Here is a 14,661-nt window from a genome sequence, read left to right on the forward strand (position 1 = left end):
CCGCGTACCATGGCTGCTGCGCCGTTTTCCCACGACGTTGCCACACGGTTGAGCGTGCTGCCGGGAGTATAGATTGGTTCGAATGCCTGCTCGGATGCAAGGAACAATATCCTCTCTCGACTTATTTCTTTAATTTCCCGTTCTGCTCGAGCATCTCAAGGCAATATTCTACCACACGACTGAGCCCTCCCGTCTTGTCCCACCCTAGCTTTGTTCCAGTCTCTCTCCGCGCATCACTCCGCATTTAAGACCCCCCAGACGTTGTTGTCTTCACGGATCATGTCACGCTCTCGTCTACCTCCTACGCCCGGCATGTCTGGAGAGCTTATCATCAAAGACCAGATAATGATGGACAGTACAGACGTCTTTGCACTCCCCCCAGCCGCCCTCAGCCCGGCGAAGATGGATGCTGCAACTGCAAGTCGAAAGTCGGACCCATCGATGTTCTTCCCTGCATCCCCGACATCCCCACGCCTCGACCCTTCAACGAGCCGCACTACGAATCCACCACCTCAGGCGGGCCTCAAGAGGCCACTGGAGGATCTGGACCTCCCGCCGCCTCCTACTCGCACCCGCAAAATCATCCAGATGAAGCCAAAGACCGAGAGCTCACCGAAGCCCGCTACATCTTCTGCGAAATCTGCGCCGAAAGGGAACACAAAAGCTGCTGTTGCCAATGGCACTGCACAGGGGAGCTCCAAAAAGAAGCAGCCAAGTGCTACCAGCGCAGCGGGCCGCAAGATTGCAAGAAAGACGGCACACAGCTTGATTGAGCGTCGGCGAAGGTCGAAGATGAACGAAGAGTTCTCAACATTGAAGAACATGATCCCGGCCTGCCGAGGACAGGAAATGCATAAACTTGCGATTCTCCAGGTTCGTACCTCACTAGCTTTTCTTACCATACTACCCCCGAAGCGTTCTGACATTGTACCCAGGCCAGCATTGACTACGTCAACTACCTCGAGAAATGCATCCAAGACCTAAAGGTCCCCGGCGACCACAGACCCGCGCCAGCACCATTCCTCTCCACCGCTCCCCTCTCACCCACATCCCCCGAGTTCCCCGGCGACCTGCAAGGCAGCACATACTCCGCTTCAGTGTCACCCGAAGTACACCCCGAGGGCACCAGTATAGCCAGCACCTCGCCGATGTACTCACCCGGCAGCCGCATCCCCTCAACCAGCGCAGTCCCCTTGTCCGAGATCCCGCCGTCCATCCTCCCAAGTCCCGCATTGGGGCCCGTTCGCCCAAACGAACACACATGGGCTCTACCGTCTTCTACAGCCTCGCCGGCCATCCAGCCGCGCTTCTCAAATGCGTCTTCGGCGGATATGGACCATGAGGCTTCGGCTGCACTGCTCATGCTGAATCGGGATCCGAGAGGTTCCATGGACTCTGGGCGTGGTGGATCGGCGTCTACCGGGTCTTCTGTTTCTGTTTCTCGTGACGATGAGAGGTATAGGCTGCCTGAGCCGCAGAGGAAGAGAATGAGCGTGATGGACCTGTTGATTTCGTGAAGTAATGAATAATCCATGATAGACGTTGTCATTCCATCGGCAACTCAAAAGCGAGGCGTTCGGGTGGCTGCTTGTTTGGCTGTTTTCATCTCTTATCTGTGCTTGCTATGAATAATGAGTCGCGCTACCTGGTTCTATCATGTCATATGTCCTTTTGCAGGTATCTATCGGTCTATAATTAATTATCAGTACAGAGTCACTGGCATTCAGATTGATATACGTGGAACTCTTGATAAATTGTGTATCACCGTCTCTTTGAAGACACTGATCTACCACTCTGCAATAATGGCGTCAGGCTGACTTTCTCAGGGACGGCCCGTACCCGTACATTGCAACGATTGGCGAACGAAGACAGCGGCCGAAGACAGTAGCGGTTGATGCTTAGGTGCGTGCCTAGATCCATGAGCACTACCCCGTAGTAAGGCGAGTACCCCGCATCGCCGTCCCCAACGTTTTCTTCCCTTCGAGATCTGGGCAAGTCCAGCCCTTGGGACGCGTATACAGATGTGATCCCGCAGGAAGGGGGCCGGGGCACGATGGTGTCTGTGCGCGCTGTCTGGCGGAGTACATACTGACCCAGGCCCGCAGGGGGATCCAGTCAGGTCTCGTGGACATGTGAATACCTTTGACAGTAGTGTGCCGTGCGCGTAGTATAACAGCAGGAGCAGGAGCACAACCTTCGTCGCCTGGTCCAGACCAGAATTCCAACCCGAGTGACTCGGGGTCGATTTGCGATGGTATCCATGGATACCTACGGAGTAGCCCGTATAGCTATTGTGAAAGGATGGCGGACATCCCGAGCTTACTACGAAGCATAGGTACATAGTCTGGACCCTGGCACTGAAGGACGAAAAGACCCCGGCTCGATCAGTGGCGATGATCATGCCGCAACTCCGTGCTCACTGCTCGCCCCAGTGCACGGGGAGTATAACCTGCCAAGGGCTCGGGTTGCGCGCCTGGATTCCAACCTGCAGGCACTGCGGCGTGATTGGAGGAGGATTAACTGCGCTCATCGCGGCACATAGAGTTTGCCTGTAATATTGCCGGTATATGCGCACTGTCTTTATGAGCCGGTCTGAAGTTATGAGCAAGTCATGCCTCGTATTCTGTCGTGTACCACCTCAAGTCATCATTTTGTACTCCGTACTGAGGAGACCCTGCGGAGTACTCCGTAGAGAATAGGAGGCGCAGCCTGGGCGTGGGGGAAGTTGGAACTTGATCTACAGCCAAGCAAAGTGATCCACTGATGTGTTTTCTTGTTGGGAATAAGCTGGATGCGATCACTACACTCAGCTATACGAAGTAGACAGGAGTCGATGACTTTAGGTTCATGTAAGCTGATGATATCGATACTGGCGTCGATGCCGATATCCGAGGTGGTGGAAGTCCGCTCTCGGCTGTCAATGATGTCAGTCGGCGGGTCACGCTTTCTGCGATTTCTCAATCTCCTCGGGCTCTTCTTTCATAAGTATCTTCACAGTCGACACAGGCCAAAGACAAGGGGCTCGCTCAGATCGCCATCAGGAAGAGGATCACCGATCGCCAGCGTACTACACATCATGCCAAGATGGTAGTGCAACCCCCGTGTTCCTCATTCCTGATGAAGCTATTCTCGGCCAGTCCCAGTCTCTCCACCAAACGCCCCGCTCCCGCCGCTGTCGCTCCCAGTCCAGGCGCTCACCTGCCTGTCTCCAGCGGCAGCGAATCCCCTGTTCGGCGAGGTACGTATATAGACCCCTATCTGCCCCGTGTTCTCTTGATCTTTTTTCTCGCTCCCCTCTGCCGATGAATCCTTGACAACTCACCCTAATCCGACTCGTATCCATCAGCAAGTTCAGCAACCATGGCCCGCTTCCGCACGACGCAACGCAAGAAAAGCGTTCGCTCCATTGCCTCTGAGGGCCCCTGGAAAGTTGACACGCCGTTCGGTCCGCCTCGAATCACGCACCAGTACCACCTCCCGTTCCCTGGAGGTATTCGCCGGATACGAAACACCTTTGCGAAGCTGACGCCCACTGCGCGCGCCGAACGGGAGCTCCTGCGCCAGAAGAATTTGTGCAAGGTTCCCCTGACCGAGCGGAATATGGATACATTCGTCACCCACCAGGAGTTCAACGACGCTTGTTATCCGCATCGTCACAGTAATGAGGTGCAGGTTGTTGCTTGGTTAGAGCGGTTATATTGATGGGGGATCATCTGCTTGGCTGCATCCTTATCCGCGCTGCGGCGTATACTCCCCGGCCTCTTGTGACCTGACTCGTACTCCGAACCGAACCGACGAGGCGTCAACAATTCGTGGTTAGGCTCGATCCGACCGTCATGCCTTTGCTGTCGATCCTCCTGCATTCCGTACATCAGTATGTGAATCTGTGACATGGCACCTCTAAGCCCTTGCAAATTTCGATTCTCGATACGTCATGCGCTTGCGAATGCTCCTTGGCGTAAATGCTTCGTGTACGGCGTCGGCGCTCGCCAAGCATGCAAGTCAAGGCCGCCTGCAGGTGCCTGCAGTCACGGATTACCCATTCGAAATCAGCAAATGTATCTTATTCTCCGACTGCAGGTTCCCGCTGACTCTCAGCCGAGCAGTCGGCCTCCGAGTGATATCTAATGAGTGGGCTTCGCCGGATCGACCTTGACATACCTGAGAGACGCCGAACACTCGTCGAAAGGCAATCGCTCAACGCTACCTGGTTTTCGATCAATCGATTGCTATAGCACCGACGAGAATATAATCGTTCGACCCATTGAACCGTAGGAGGAGTTTATCAGCTCGAAAATAGCGGACGCAGCAACATTTGCTTGGTGGCAGCGACTTCCTGTTCACTTCTGCGAAATGTCGATCCAAACTCCTGTGGCGCAAGCTTCTGGAAATACATATGCCTTGTTGACTGCGACCATGGACAAACTGTTGCCTGCCAACGTCATCGCAGCTAGCCCCATGTCTTTGTTAGTGGATATTTCTTGTTTTTTTCTGCGCGCGAATACCCATTTGTTCATACTTGGTTCTGGCGAGGTGCTTGGAGTCTAGGATGTTTGGACTGTTGGACTGTTTAGATAGATTGTTTCCCCAACGGTGTTTGTTCATACGACTAATAAGATCTTTTTTTGGCCACACTTGACATTGTACCTGACTCATGCTACCTGACGGATCAGCGGTTGCTTAATCTATACGCTCTCAACACTACTGGGTAGCACCGGATGTATGCCCGTTTTGAACCCAGGAGACTGTCGATCACATCAACTCGCAACGCGGTGACAGCGGAGGAACCAACAACGAACTCCGTCCCTGAAGGACTATACGAAAGCGAGGTCGACGAACGCCTTAGACCGTTAGACGACTGGGCAAGCCAACCAAAGCTTGATTTTCCTGGAGATCGGCGAGGTCGACGTCTCAATTAGATTGCCCGAACATCCGATTAGCTAATGAACAGGTTGAATTACAAAGCTTCGACTGCAGCACTGTTCGCAATGCAACGCGCCTATCAGTCGAGGCAAAACTCCTCGTGGGGTACGTTGCATCCCTAAACAGTAGCCCCGGAAGCCCTGCCAGGCACACCGGGCCCTAACGCTGACACTGACAGGTCCACTTGTGGGGAACCGTTGACGCTGAAGACTGAGACGCTGGGAGTTTGACCTTGATACGCATCTACTCCACGCCACGACACCCGGAAGTCCCTGACTCGGAACATGCGAGGTGATGATTCCGACCTTGTCTATATAAGCGTCTCGACCATGCTCGAAAACTTGACTTGAACTTCACTTTCCTTCAAGCCAGACTCTCCTCAACCATGAAGTACCTCCTCCCCATCCTCGCATCAGCAGCCTATGCCACCGCGCAGTCCGTCTCCGGATCTGCTGAAGGTTTTGCTTCCGGCGTTACCGGCGGTGGCAGCGCCACCCCCGTTTACCCTGCGGACGAGGCCGAGCTCGAAGACCTTCTCTCCAGCGAGGGCGAGCAGGTGATTGTTCTCACCAAGACCTACGACTTCACCGGCACCCAGGCTACCGGCACCGCATGCTACTCGTGGGGCACTGGTGAAGGCTGCCAGCTGATCCTGCAAGACGACTGTGGCGATACCCCTAGCACTACAGTGACCTACGACGCGGCCGGCAAGACTCCTATTCCTGTGGCTTCGGACAAGACGCTGCTGGGTGTTGGGAGCGAAGGTGTCATCAAGGGCAAGGGTCTGAGCTTCACGAACGACGTCAGCAACATTATTGTTCAGAACATCAAGATCACCGACTTGAACCCTCATTACGTGTGGGGTGGAGATGCGTTGACTTTCGATGGCTCGAGCAACATCTGGATTGATCACGTTGAGGTATGCCAGTCTTCCTAATATCAAGTCTCCTATGAGGGGGTAAATGTCCGGTGTTTGACTAACGAACGCAGACCGAGCTCATCGGCCGCGTCCACTACGTCTTCGGCTACAACGCCAACAGCGCCGTCACCCTATCCAACAACTTTCTCAACGGCGAAACCACCTACTCCACCAGCTGCGACGGCTACCAATATTGGGGCATGGAGCTCGTCGGCGAAGACGACCAGATCACCTTCAAAGGTACCCCACCCTCCCCTTCACCAACCCCATCACCACCCCAACCCCACTAACCTCAACGCTAGGAAACTACCTCTACAAAACCTCCGGCCGCGCGCCCGCCCTCAGCGGCAGCACCAAGTTCCACGCCTGCAACAACGTGTGGTCCGACAACAACGGGCACGCCATCGAAGGCAACGAGCAGGGCCAGGGCCTCTTCGAAGGAAACGTCTGGCAGGACGTGACGTCCGTGATCTCGTCGTCGACCTGGGAGGCCGGCGACATGTTCCTGTCGTCTGCGGACGGGACCGGCAACGACGCCTGCGCCAGCTACATCGGCCGCAACTGTGCGTCTAGCATCTACACTAATGATGGAGGCGACTATACTAGCTACGCGGATGTTAGCTGGTTGGGGGACTGGTCTGGTTTGACGATTGCGGACTGCCAGGAGGCGAGTGAGATTGAGAGCTCGGTTCCTGGCTCTGCTGGGAATACGCTCTGAGCTGGATGTGATTTGACCATCAGGATGGAGGGGATAGGAGAGGGATGGCGGTTATTAATGCCTTAGAAACTAGCTTTATCGGGTGGCTATATCAGATCAGCCATCTCCGCGAATAACTACACCCATTCTTAACTTTATACAGTCAGTGAGCCCTGTTGCTAAGGCTCGTCGGAAGTATCCAGTGAGATCTTATGTTGAGACGTATATCTGCCGCTGGCTCGGAGGTCCGTTCAAGGAGGTGGAGGTAGGTGTTTTTCTCGAATAGAGGCGACTTTAGGGTCCCAGGTAAGACCATACCTAGATGGTATATCCAGTACTCTCGAGCCTATGTAATGGCAATCGGACATTTTAGAGCCAGTAATGGTAGGGCTCCCTTCCCGCGAGGCTGGTATTAGGCAATGATGTGCCGCACCGGATCAAGCTAGAATGGATGTGATGGGACTCGAAACGCAGGCGGTTGCCAATCATCCATGAATGCAAGGCAGCGTCCTAATCAGCGTGGGTGAGTACGGACATCCCCGACTGCGGTGCAGAGAGCATGCATGCGTGGAAGCGCCTAGTTCCGCTTGGTGAGAGCCTTGTCCTCTCTAAGCGCCCGATTTGCCTGATAACATGGCTTGCGGCGTAGACCAGTCCAAGAATATGGATTATCTCCACGCCACTACAGGGTTATTGAACTCGCCGCTGCAAGCGCTCTCCGTATTTACCCCATCTGGTCACCAGCATGAAACCAGCGCAGTGTCCATGATCTTGGACACGGTCACGCGTGATTCTCAGAGCCAACGGTTAGTTCAACATTTATCGAAGTGTACGTACCCTTCGCCTAGCCACCAATGATCCACGGCATATCGTGCACGTACCTCGAGCTGCGCTCCCAGCCTTTTGCGCCCACAGCAATCACCTGCGGGGTAAGAGGGTTGGATGTTGAGCCCAATCCAAATCAATTCAGCGAGAATGGAACCTCGAAGGTGGTTCATGTCTGCTTGTTTGAGGATATAAAGTCGTCTCAAAGCCCGCTCGCTCCACACTGCTTCTCCATCCAACAAGTCTCAGCTCTTCAGTCTGAATCAGCCCTTATCAACCCACTAATACAGTCAGCTATCTTTGCTCCTACTCAAGCTCATCTACCCGAGATGTATGTATCGCCCCAGGCAACGCTTTCTCTCAACGAGCTAGCGGTTTCTTGCTACGCAAGAGCTTACACGCAGGCAGGTGCACCACTACCACGACCACGAGAGTGGTGAACAAGCCCGATGGAACCGTGACGACGACCCAAACCACGAGGCATGCCGACTGTGGCAAGCCTCAGTGCAGAACTTCGGCGTCCTACACTGGCTAAGCCGTAAGTCTAGCTCTGAGATGTTTAGCAGACCCGACTGACGCAGTGTATGCAGAGCGGGAGTTGTCTGGATTTGAATTCTGACACTCATTCTTGCGACTAGTATTGTCAAACAGAGTGGGTGGGTTGAATTATGAGTTCTGGGGTGTGTTTCTGGATGTTGGGATCTATCGTACGGTACCCTAATTACTGTAGGCTACTTCGCTCGTTTGTGTCATATCCCACCGAGATATACCTACCTATCGCTTGCTTGTTCTTGTTCGTAGTTCAATATAAGTGCTACTAGAAACTCAGCTCTCATTATCTGCTAGAGTTAGGCATGGGTATACCTACGTCAGTAATAACTATACGTCTAGAACGGCCTGATTGAACCCCGCACAGCCCCGTTCACCCCCCACCCAATAAGCACCTCGTTCTCACCGCTACAGCAGATCTCGATACGGAGTAGATGCCTCATCATCAAACGACTGCGGCTGCTGAGGCCAGGCACAGTCCGTGGGAACAATTTAAGTCCGCCCCGGCTGCCTATGATAGGTATATAATAGCGCTCGATCCCACTTACTTCGCCCACGGATTAGTCAACCAGCGCTTTTCTTTTCTTCTTCTATTAACCAGGCTCGTGGAATCGCACTTGCTCACCAGAAGAACAACTTGGTTAAGTCCAGCCGTCGTGCTCACTGCGCTTTGTTTGCCCCATTTGCCCTATACAACCATGACTTCCAGCCCGGGGAACGACGCCGGCAATGACAAAAACACGCCACTGATAAAATCACTTCAAGACCTGACTATAATCGAGGCGATGGACTCGGAAGGAAAGCTGAAATCCACCACCTTCTACCACGTCACCGAAGAAGAGGAAGTTTACTACGGACAAACCCCGAAGAACAAGAACAAGCGGGAGACAACCATCGCAGAGTACAACGCGGCCTTGCAGCGCGTCCCAGATGAAGACATCTACCCAAGGGTTCCGGAAGACATACAATTGACGATTGCCCCGGAAACGCTGGATGCTTCCACAGTCTACGTAAAACGACCGGGCCTGCAGTGGTACGACGATATGATCGGCACCGACTTCCTCCCCAAGACGGTGCTCGATGAGACGGTGGTCATGGAAAAGATCTCGCAATCGCCCCACCCAAATATCATCCAATACTACGGCTGCCGCGTGAAACGCGGGTACATCACCTCCATTGTTCTCGAGAGGCTTGACCAGACTCTACACGACTATGTCTCGACGCCTGAATTCCAGGACCTTGACACAGACAAGTTCTGCAGGTCTATGAGGTCGGCCGTGGAGTACCTGCATTCATTGGGATTGGCGCATAACGACATCAACCCGTATAATATCATGTTGAAGAAAGAGAGTCGGGAGCCGGTGTTGATAGACTTTGACTCGTGTCAGCCGGTTGGGGAGCGGTTGCAGTCATTGGGCACGGAGGGGTGGTATGAGAAGCAGTTCTTCACTTCGGAGAAGGATCATGATGTATATGCTCTTAAGAAGCTTGGGGAGTGGCTCGGGGAACAGAATACAGGTGCTAAGTAGAAACATTTCGAAATTATTTGGGATTTCTTTCCAATCTTTTCTTCTGCTTGCATCGCTCATGGAGAGTAAAAGACTGGCTGGTCTGAACGTTGGATTGTTGGATCACGTACTGGCTTGATGCCGTGGTATAACGGATCAACTTTATAGGACTCGATGGTTTGCCTACAGCTTCATGCAGCCAGGGTATTTAATACTTGAGGATATCTACCATATCTAGAAGAACGCAAACCCCACCAGTCCGCCAACAGACCCTAATAAGTAAACCTGAACGTCGGATAATCATCCCCCAAATTCGTCCTCTCGTCCTCCTCAAGCCCAAACCGCCAATCCCTCTTCCCCCTCGCCCTCGCCCGATTCTCCCTTACCAGATACGCCAGGAACACCGCACAAGAAACCCCACAGACCCAGGTCATGCCTAAAGAGACGCCAAACCCCGTCCGAAACCCGGGCTTCTCACTATTGAAGAACACATTGCTCGCGACTAGGCCGCCGCAATTCCCAAATCCGATTTGCATTGCCGAGGCGATAGATTGCTTGTAGTGGCCGGCCATGTTGTTGCTCAGCCAGCCCATCAGTATTGGCTGGGTTAGGTATCCACCGCCTGTGATGGCGAAGAGGGCAAAGTACCGCGCGCCGACGGGGATAGAAGACTGGGATAACAGCAAAATGTACCCCGTTGTCGCAATAAGCACACCCGCAAGTGTGAAGCCATATCGATGCTTAAGCCGATCACTCAGCCACGCCGTCGAAAGCGTTATGACCATTGCAACAGCATAGATAGGGATGGACATAACCTGCGCCCGGATCGCAGTCCAACCAAGCTGCTGGAGAATCGTCGGCGTGAAGAACGAGACCGCGTAGCCCGTATTCACGATACCAAAGTACATGATCGGGCCGAGGTAGATCTTCGGGTCGGAGAACGTCCTCTTCATGGCGGTTTTATCGAACCGGCTCATCTGCGCTTCGCCTTGGTCTTCTGCTAGGCGGCGGAGGAGGCAGGATTTTTCCTCGAGGGTAAGGAATGTGGCTGATTCGGGCCAGTCGACGATGAGGAATTTGGCGAGTAGGGCGAGGAGGATTGTGGCGAGGCCTTCGAGGATGAAGATCCAGCGCCAGGCTTTGTAGCCGCCGACGTCTTCCATGTTTGCGATGGCGTAGGCGAGGAACTGCTCGCTGTATTTTAGTTTCTTGCTCCCTTTATAGAGATGGGACGTTGGATGCATACGCCGCTAACTGCCCCCGCGAAGATGCTCGCGCTGAAGAAGAAGTTCAGGCGCCATTGGAGCTCGTGGCGGCGGTAGTACATGTTAATTAGGTAGACGCTTCCTGCTCCAGTTAGCATCTTCACTTTAGGAGGCAGGAATATGAAAATGTGGCTCAGGACGAACCAGGCATGAATCCCGCCTCCAACGCCCCAATAAGCACTCTACAAGCAACAAGCCCTTCGAAACTCCCCGTCACCCCCTGACACACCGTGACGATGCCCCAGCCGGCCATGATCCCACTGAGCCACCAGCTCGGCTTGATCTTCTTGAGGATCATGTTGCTGGGTACTTCAAACAGGATATACGGGATGAAGAACACGAATAGGGCAACGTTGTACTGGTGGCCTTCCATGCCGAGATCATCTTCTAGCCCAAGCAGTCGCGCGTTTCCAATGTTGATTCGGTCGAGGAAAGCGAACAGAAATAGAACGGTCAGTATGGGAACGACGTGGAGGTCGCACTTTCGGACGACTCTGCGTTCGAGGGCTGGGTCTATAGGAAGGCTGATCTGGGTCGATGAACCGGACTTGAGATCTGAGACCATCTCGAGATGTGAGGGGATCTCCCCCTTTTCGTCGGTGGTCATTGCTTATATTTCCCTGTTAAACGAGTGTCGCTGGGCCATAAGCGAAAGAAAGAAAATGGTTATAAGCTCGGGTTTGTCTAGCATGTTCGGATAGCTTTATACTGCTCCCTATTCATTTACACTTCAAGCGCAGGGTGAAGTAGGAAGGTCCAGGCCATAACCTAGGATCGTCGGTTCCGCTGGTATAGCCGGATTCCGCGTTGAGAGGCAGATTCCCGTAGTAGGTAGGTACATGGCTGGCTGGCGTGCGGGGGCGAGGACTGATGTCGCACGAGTCAAGGCGACTGGCCAGTAGCGAGTAAGGTAATTCGAGACAAGTTGGGGTGAGCTGGAGGAAGCATAGGTGGGCCAATAGAATAATAATCCGCTGGGGCATCGGTTCTCGAAAGCAAGAACGAATGCTCTGGGCAGTGATCAGCAATGTGTGTATGGATACGGTGGTCAATTTCGCGAGCAACGTATGTTCGATCAACTGTGCAACAGCAAGGCCAGGAGGATAACTTTATATTGACCCCTAAGACTCACTATTCAGCCTCCGTGTCGTATGATGGACAAGGACCGATCCGTGGTCGAGACTCGAGATCCGTTGATGGAGCGACATAGGGCTTACCCCGGATTTCCCCGCAGCGGAGCAATTCCACTGTGGGGTCGCTGCTGTCACAGCAAGTTGATGAGGGTGCGCATTCTGTTCCGATCTGCCGCATCTCTGGGTAATATGAATGCTAGATGGCTTGGCTTCCAAGCTAAAGGATAGATTCAGGATTCTTGCTGCCGGCTATACCGCGTCGTGCGCTGAACCTCAGTTCCCTCGCGAGTAAAAAGCACATCATGGCGCCAGCTCGTGATGGAGACGCATTGGAACAGGAACTCGAAAGTGTGTTGTTCCATGCCTGACTCAGTAGAAGCCTCGGCTGTCACTAATATCTCCCCTGACTGCATTACTCTGCCAACCGGTCCGACTTGCAGCTCCAACGTCAGCTCAGCAGCGGAGTTCGGCGAAGAACCTTCGTCGACGGACCAGATGCGGATTCCACGCTGTCTTGGGGACCTGGAAGTATCGCAAAGCCGGTAAACTAGCTTGATAGTTTTTGTTGGCTCATTGTGTGCAAGCTCCTCGCAGAGATACTCCGCTTCGTAACCAGGAGATGACGGATAGCGAGGGTGATATGTTGTCTTCCCAGAAGATCTGACTTCCTCACCACCTTCAGAAGTAACGACCCTCTCGAATATCCACTGACCGTGCCACGCTCTGAAGATCGCTGCTACGGTACCCACAGATGCTCGACTGGGCTCTGGCGCAAGAGTGCTGTTCAGAGCTTTCATTGTGGTCTTCACTTCATTCCGTGCCGGGTAGCTTTTTGAGCCCTCAAAGTTTGTACCAAAATCAATCGGAGCATATCGAACAGGAACAACCGGACCCGCTGGCTGCTCACTCATATTAGACCATATTTCAAGTGGAAGCCTGGGCCTTTCCAACCGGCAAGCAAAGGCTTCCATCAACCCCACATAGTCGCCAAAGGGGAACTGACCACGAAGAGCCGTAGGTCGAAAGTTCCTGAAATCTCTGACCCGTTGCCGCTCAGCAGCCCTTTCATTCTCCTCTTTCTCTGACAGGGAAATCGGTACCTCACTTTCCAAGTCGACTGCTGCCCACGCCTGAGCAAGACTTTGTGCATGAAACTCAGCGGGACCCCAGAATGCGCCCCGGTAGAAGCCGGCGAAGCCGAGGTCTGGGATAGCGCTATGCGCACTGCTCATGCTGTCCAGTACAAGCGGTAGAAAATGATCTTCTTTGCAGTATTCGAGTGTCGAAAGGACGTCTTGAGGTAGAAAGGAGAGTGACTCGGAGGGCTTGAAGCCTGTGGCCATTACGATGGACGCAACTTCGGTTAGGCATGTCGTGCCGGCCGATGTTTCGATGTTGACTGTTCCGGATCCAGCCTCAGAAGTCACTGAGCAAGCCCTGCCTGTAGTTATATTGATAGCTCCAGACCGAACGAACTCGGCATACTGGTCTGATATTCCCACCCACGGCGGCCGGTTGTTCTCGACTCCTTGGTTATTGGTTTGGTGCACACTACCGACCTTAGCGTAATCCTCCCCAAGCATATTGCGGAAGACTATATTTCTCTTGCGAGTCTGTTCCTGCGAAATAGGGCCGAATGCGACGCCAGTCATGCCGGGTGGGCGACTATCTAAATCGTACAGTGACAAGTCAAGCGGGACGAAGGGTATCGTATCTCCTTCGAGATGTTTCGCGTATTGATGTGGCAGGTAGGTGGGCAGGACCCAGAATGGCCCTGTGGAGATATGCCACACCTCATATTCATGCTTTTGAGCAGGAGAGCGCGGGCTGACCTTTATAGACGAGAGGTGAAGAGCAAGTGACGCTGCAGCCTCAATTCCGCTCATACTTCCGCCAACAACGACTAGCTTTCCTCTTTTTGGCGGCCTCTCAAGCAGACGATATATATCTTCCGGGCCTTGAAGCTCTGAGCTATGAACAGTATGGATGGGGTACTCCAGTCTAGGCACGTGTGGGATATTCGGAGTCCCAAAATGTCCAGAGGCCACCACGAGGAAGTCAAACTCCTCTTTACGTACACTTGGACCTTCCGAGTCACTAATAAGAGGCCCTTCATCCTCACTAGGTGTTATGGATTAGCTGATACCCTCCATTCAGATCAAGAACTCTTACCCATCATCTATCCAGGTCATCTCCCATCCAGCCCAACCTTTCACCCCGGCCCCATTGGCTCTCCTCACGCTTGAAACCCTTGTTCCCAGCCTCAAGCACTCAGTCGGGATATACGTTCTGGCATATTCCTCTAGGTACTTTCGAACCTCCCACGCACACGGGAAGTCAGGAACCCCGCCGCCCAGCGCCGTCTCCCATGAAAAGTCGGAGAACGCAACGGAGAAACGACTCAGATTCGTCCGCATCCAGGGGTCCACCAAGGCCCGGCGACCATACCGACCTGCACCATCAGGCGAAGGGTCAGACGAATCAAGTGGAGTTGAATCCCAACCGATGTCCTCGCTAGCTGATGATACGCGGGGTCCCGATGGGTAGTCCACGGCCCAAAGGCCGCCAATTCGGTTCTTCTTCTCGAAAACGACCGGCTCGAATGTTCCTGAGGGGAAGTTCAGTAAAAGAGTTTTCGCTGTTACCAGGCCCGAGGGACCGGCGCCTGTGGGTTGGTCAGCGTTTAACAAGCGAGGAAAGCAGCGGCCGAACCTATGATGGCGACTCGCTTAGGTCTTGCCATGAGGCTGCAATCATCGATGTTGAGGGGCTTCAGGTGAAGTTGGAGAATTGGGTCGGCGGGGCATCGTTAATGGACAGTATACGGAGTACCTCTCCGACC

General features: G+C 53.6%; 5 protein-coding genes across 5 annotated transcripts; 3 read left to right on the plus strand and 2 right to left on the minus strand.

Annotated features, from left to right (window-relative positions):
• Nucleotides 1–279: 279 nt before the first annotated feature.
• On the plus strand, nucleotides 280–1,517 carry DSM5745_06569 (uncharacterized protein; the record flags this gene model as incomplete). The annotated part of the gene is made up of 2 exons (XM_026748585.1): nucleotides 280–873; nucleotides 936–1,517. 2 exons carry the CDS (start codon nucleotides 280–282, stop codon nucleotides 1,515–1,517), a joined length of 1,176 nt encoding a protein of 391 aa, XP_026602889.1.
• Nucleotides 1,518–5,308: 3,791 nt separating this feature from the next.
• DSM5745_06570 (polysaccharide lyase family 1 protein) lies at nucleotides 5,309–6,560 on the plus strand (the record flags this gene model as incomplete). Its single annotated transcript, XM_026748586.1, has 3 exons — nucleotides 5,309–5,842; nucleotides 5,914–6,082; nucleotides 6,145–6,560. 3 exons carry the CDS (start codon nucleotides 5,309–5,311, stop codon nucleotides 6,558–6,560), a joined length of 1,119 nt encoding a protein of 372 aa, XP_026602890.1.
• Nucleotides 6,561–8,611: 2,051 nt separating this feature from the next.
• DSM5745_06571 (Protein kinase-like) lies at nucleotides 8,612–9,442 on the plus strand (the record flags this gene model as incomplete). Its single annotated transcript, XM_026748587.1, has 1 exon — nucleotides 8,612–9,442. One exon carries the CDS (start codon nucleotides 8,612–8,614, stop codon nucleotides 9,440–9,442), a length of 831 nt encoding a protein of 276 aa, XP_026602891.1.
• Nucleotides 9,443–9,693: 251 nt separating this feature from the next.
• DSM5745_06572 (uncharacterized protein) lies at nucleotides 9,694–11,293 on the minus strand (the record flags this gene model as incomplete). Its single annotated transcript, XM_026748588.1, has 3 exons — nucleotides 9,694–10,608; nucleotides 10,668–10,768; nucleotides 10,831–11,293. 3 exons carry the CDS (start codon nucleotides 11,291–11,293, stop codon nucleotides 9,694–9,696), a joined length of 1,479 nt encoding a protein of 492 aa, XP_026602892.1.
• A 756-nt stretch (nucleotides 11,294–12,049) lies between these two features.
• On the minus strand, nucleotides 12,050–14,562 carry DSM5745_06573 (uncharacterized protein; the record flags this gene model as incomplete). The annotated part of the gene is made up of 3 exons (XM_026748589.1): nucleotides 12,050–13,940; nucleotides 13,992–14,484; nucleotides 14,532–14,562. 3 exons carry the CDS (start codon nucleotides 14,560–14,562, stop codon nucleotides 12,050–12,052), a joined length of 2,415 nt encoding a protein of 804 aa, XP_026602893.1.
• Nucleotides 14,563–14,661: the final 99 nt, after the last annotated feature.

This window comes from Aspergillus mulundensis (assembly GCF_003369625.1).
Source record: "Aspergillus mulundensis strain DSM 5745 chromosome Unknown scaffold_6, whole genome shotgun sequence".
NCBI lineage: Eukaryota > Fungi > Ascomycota > Eurotiomycetes > Eurotiales > Aspergillaceae > Aspergillus > Aspergillus mulundensis.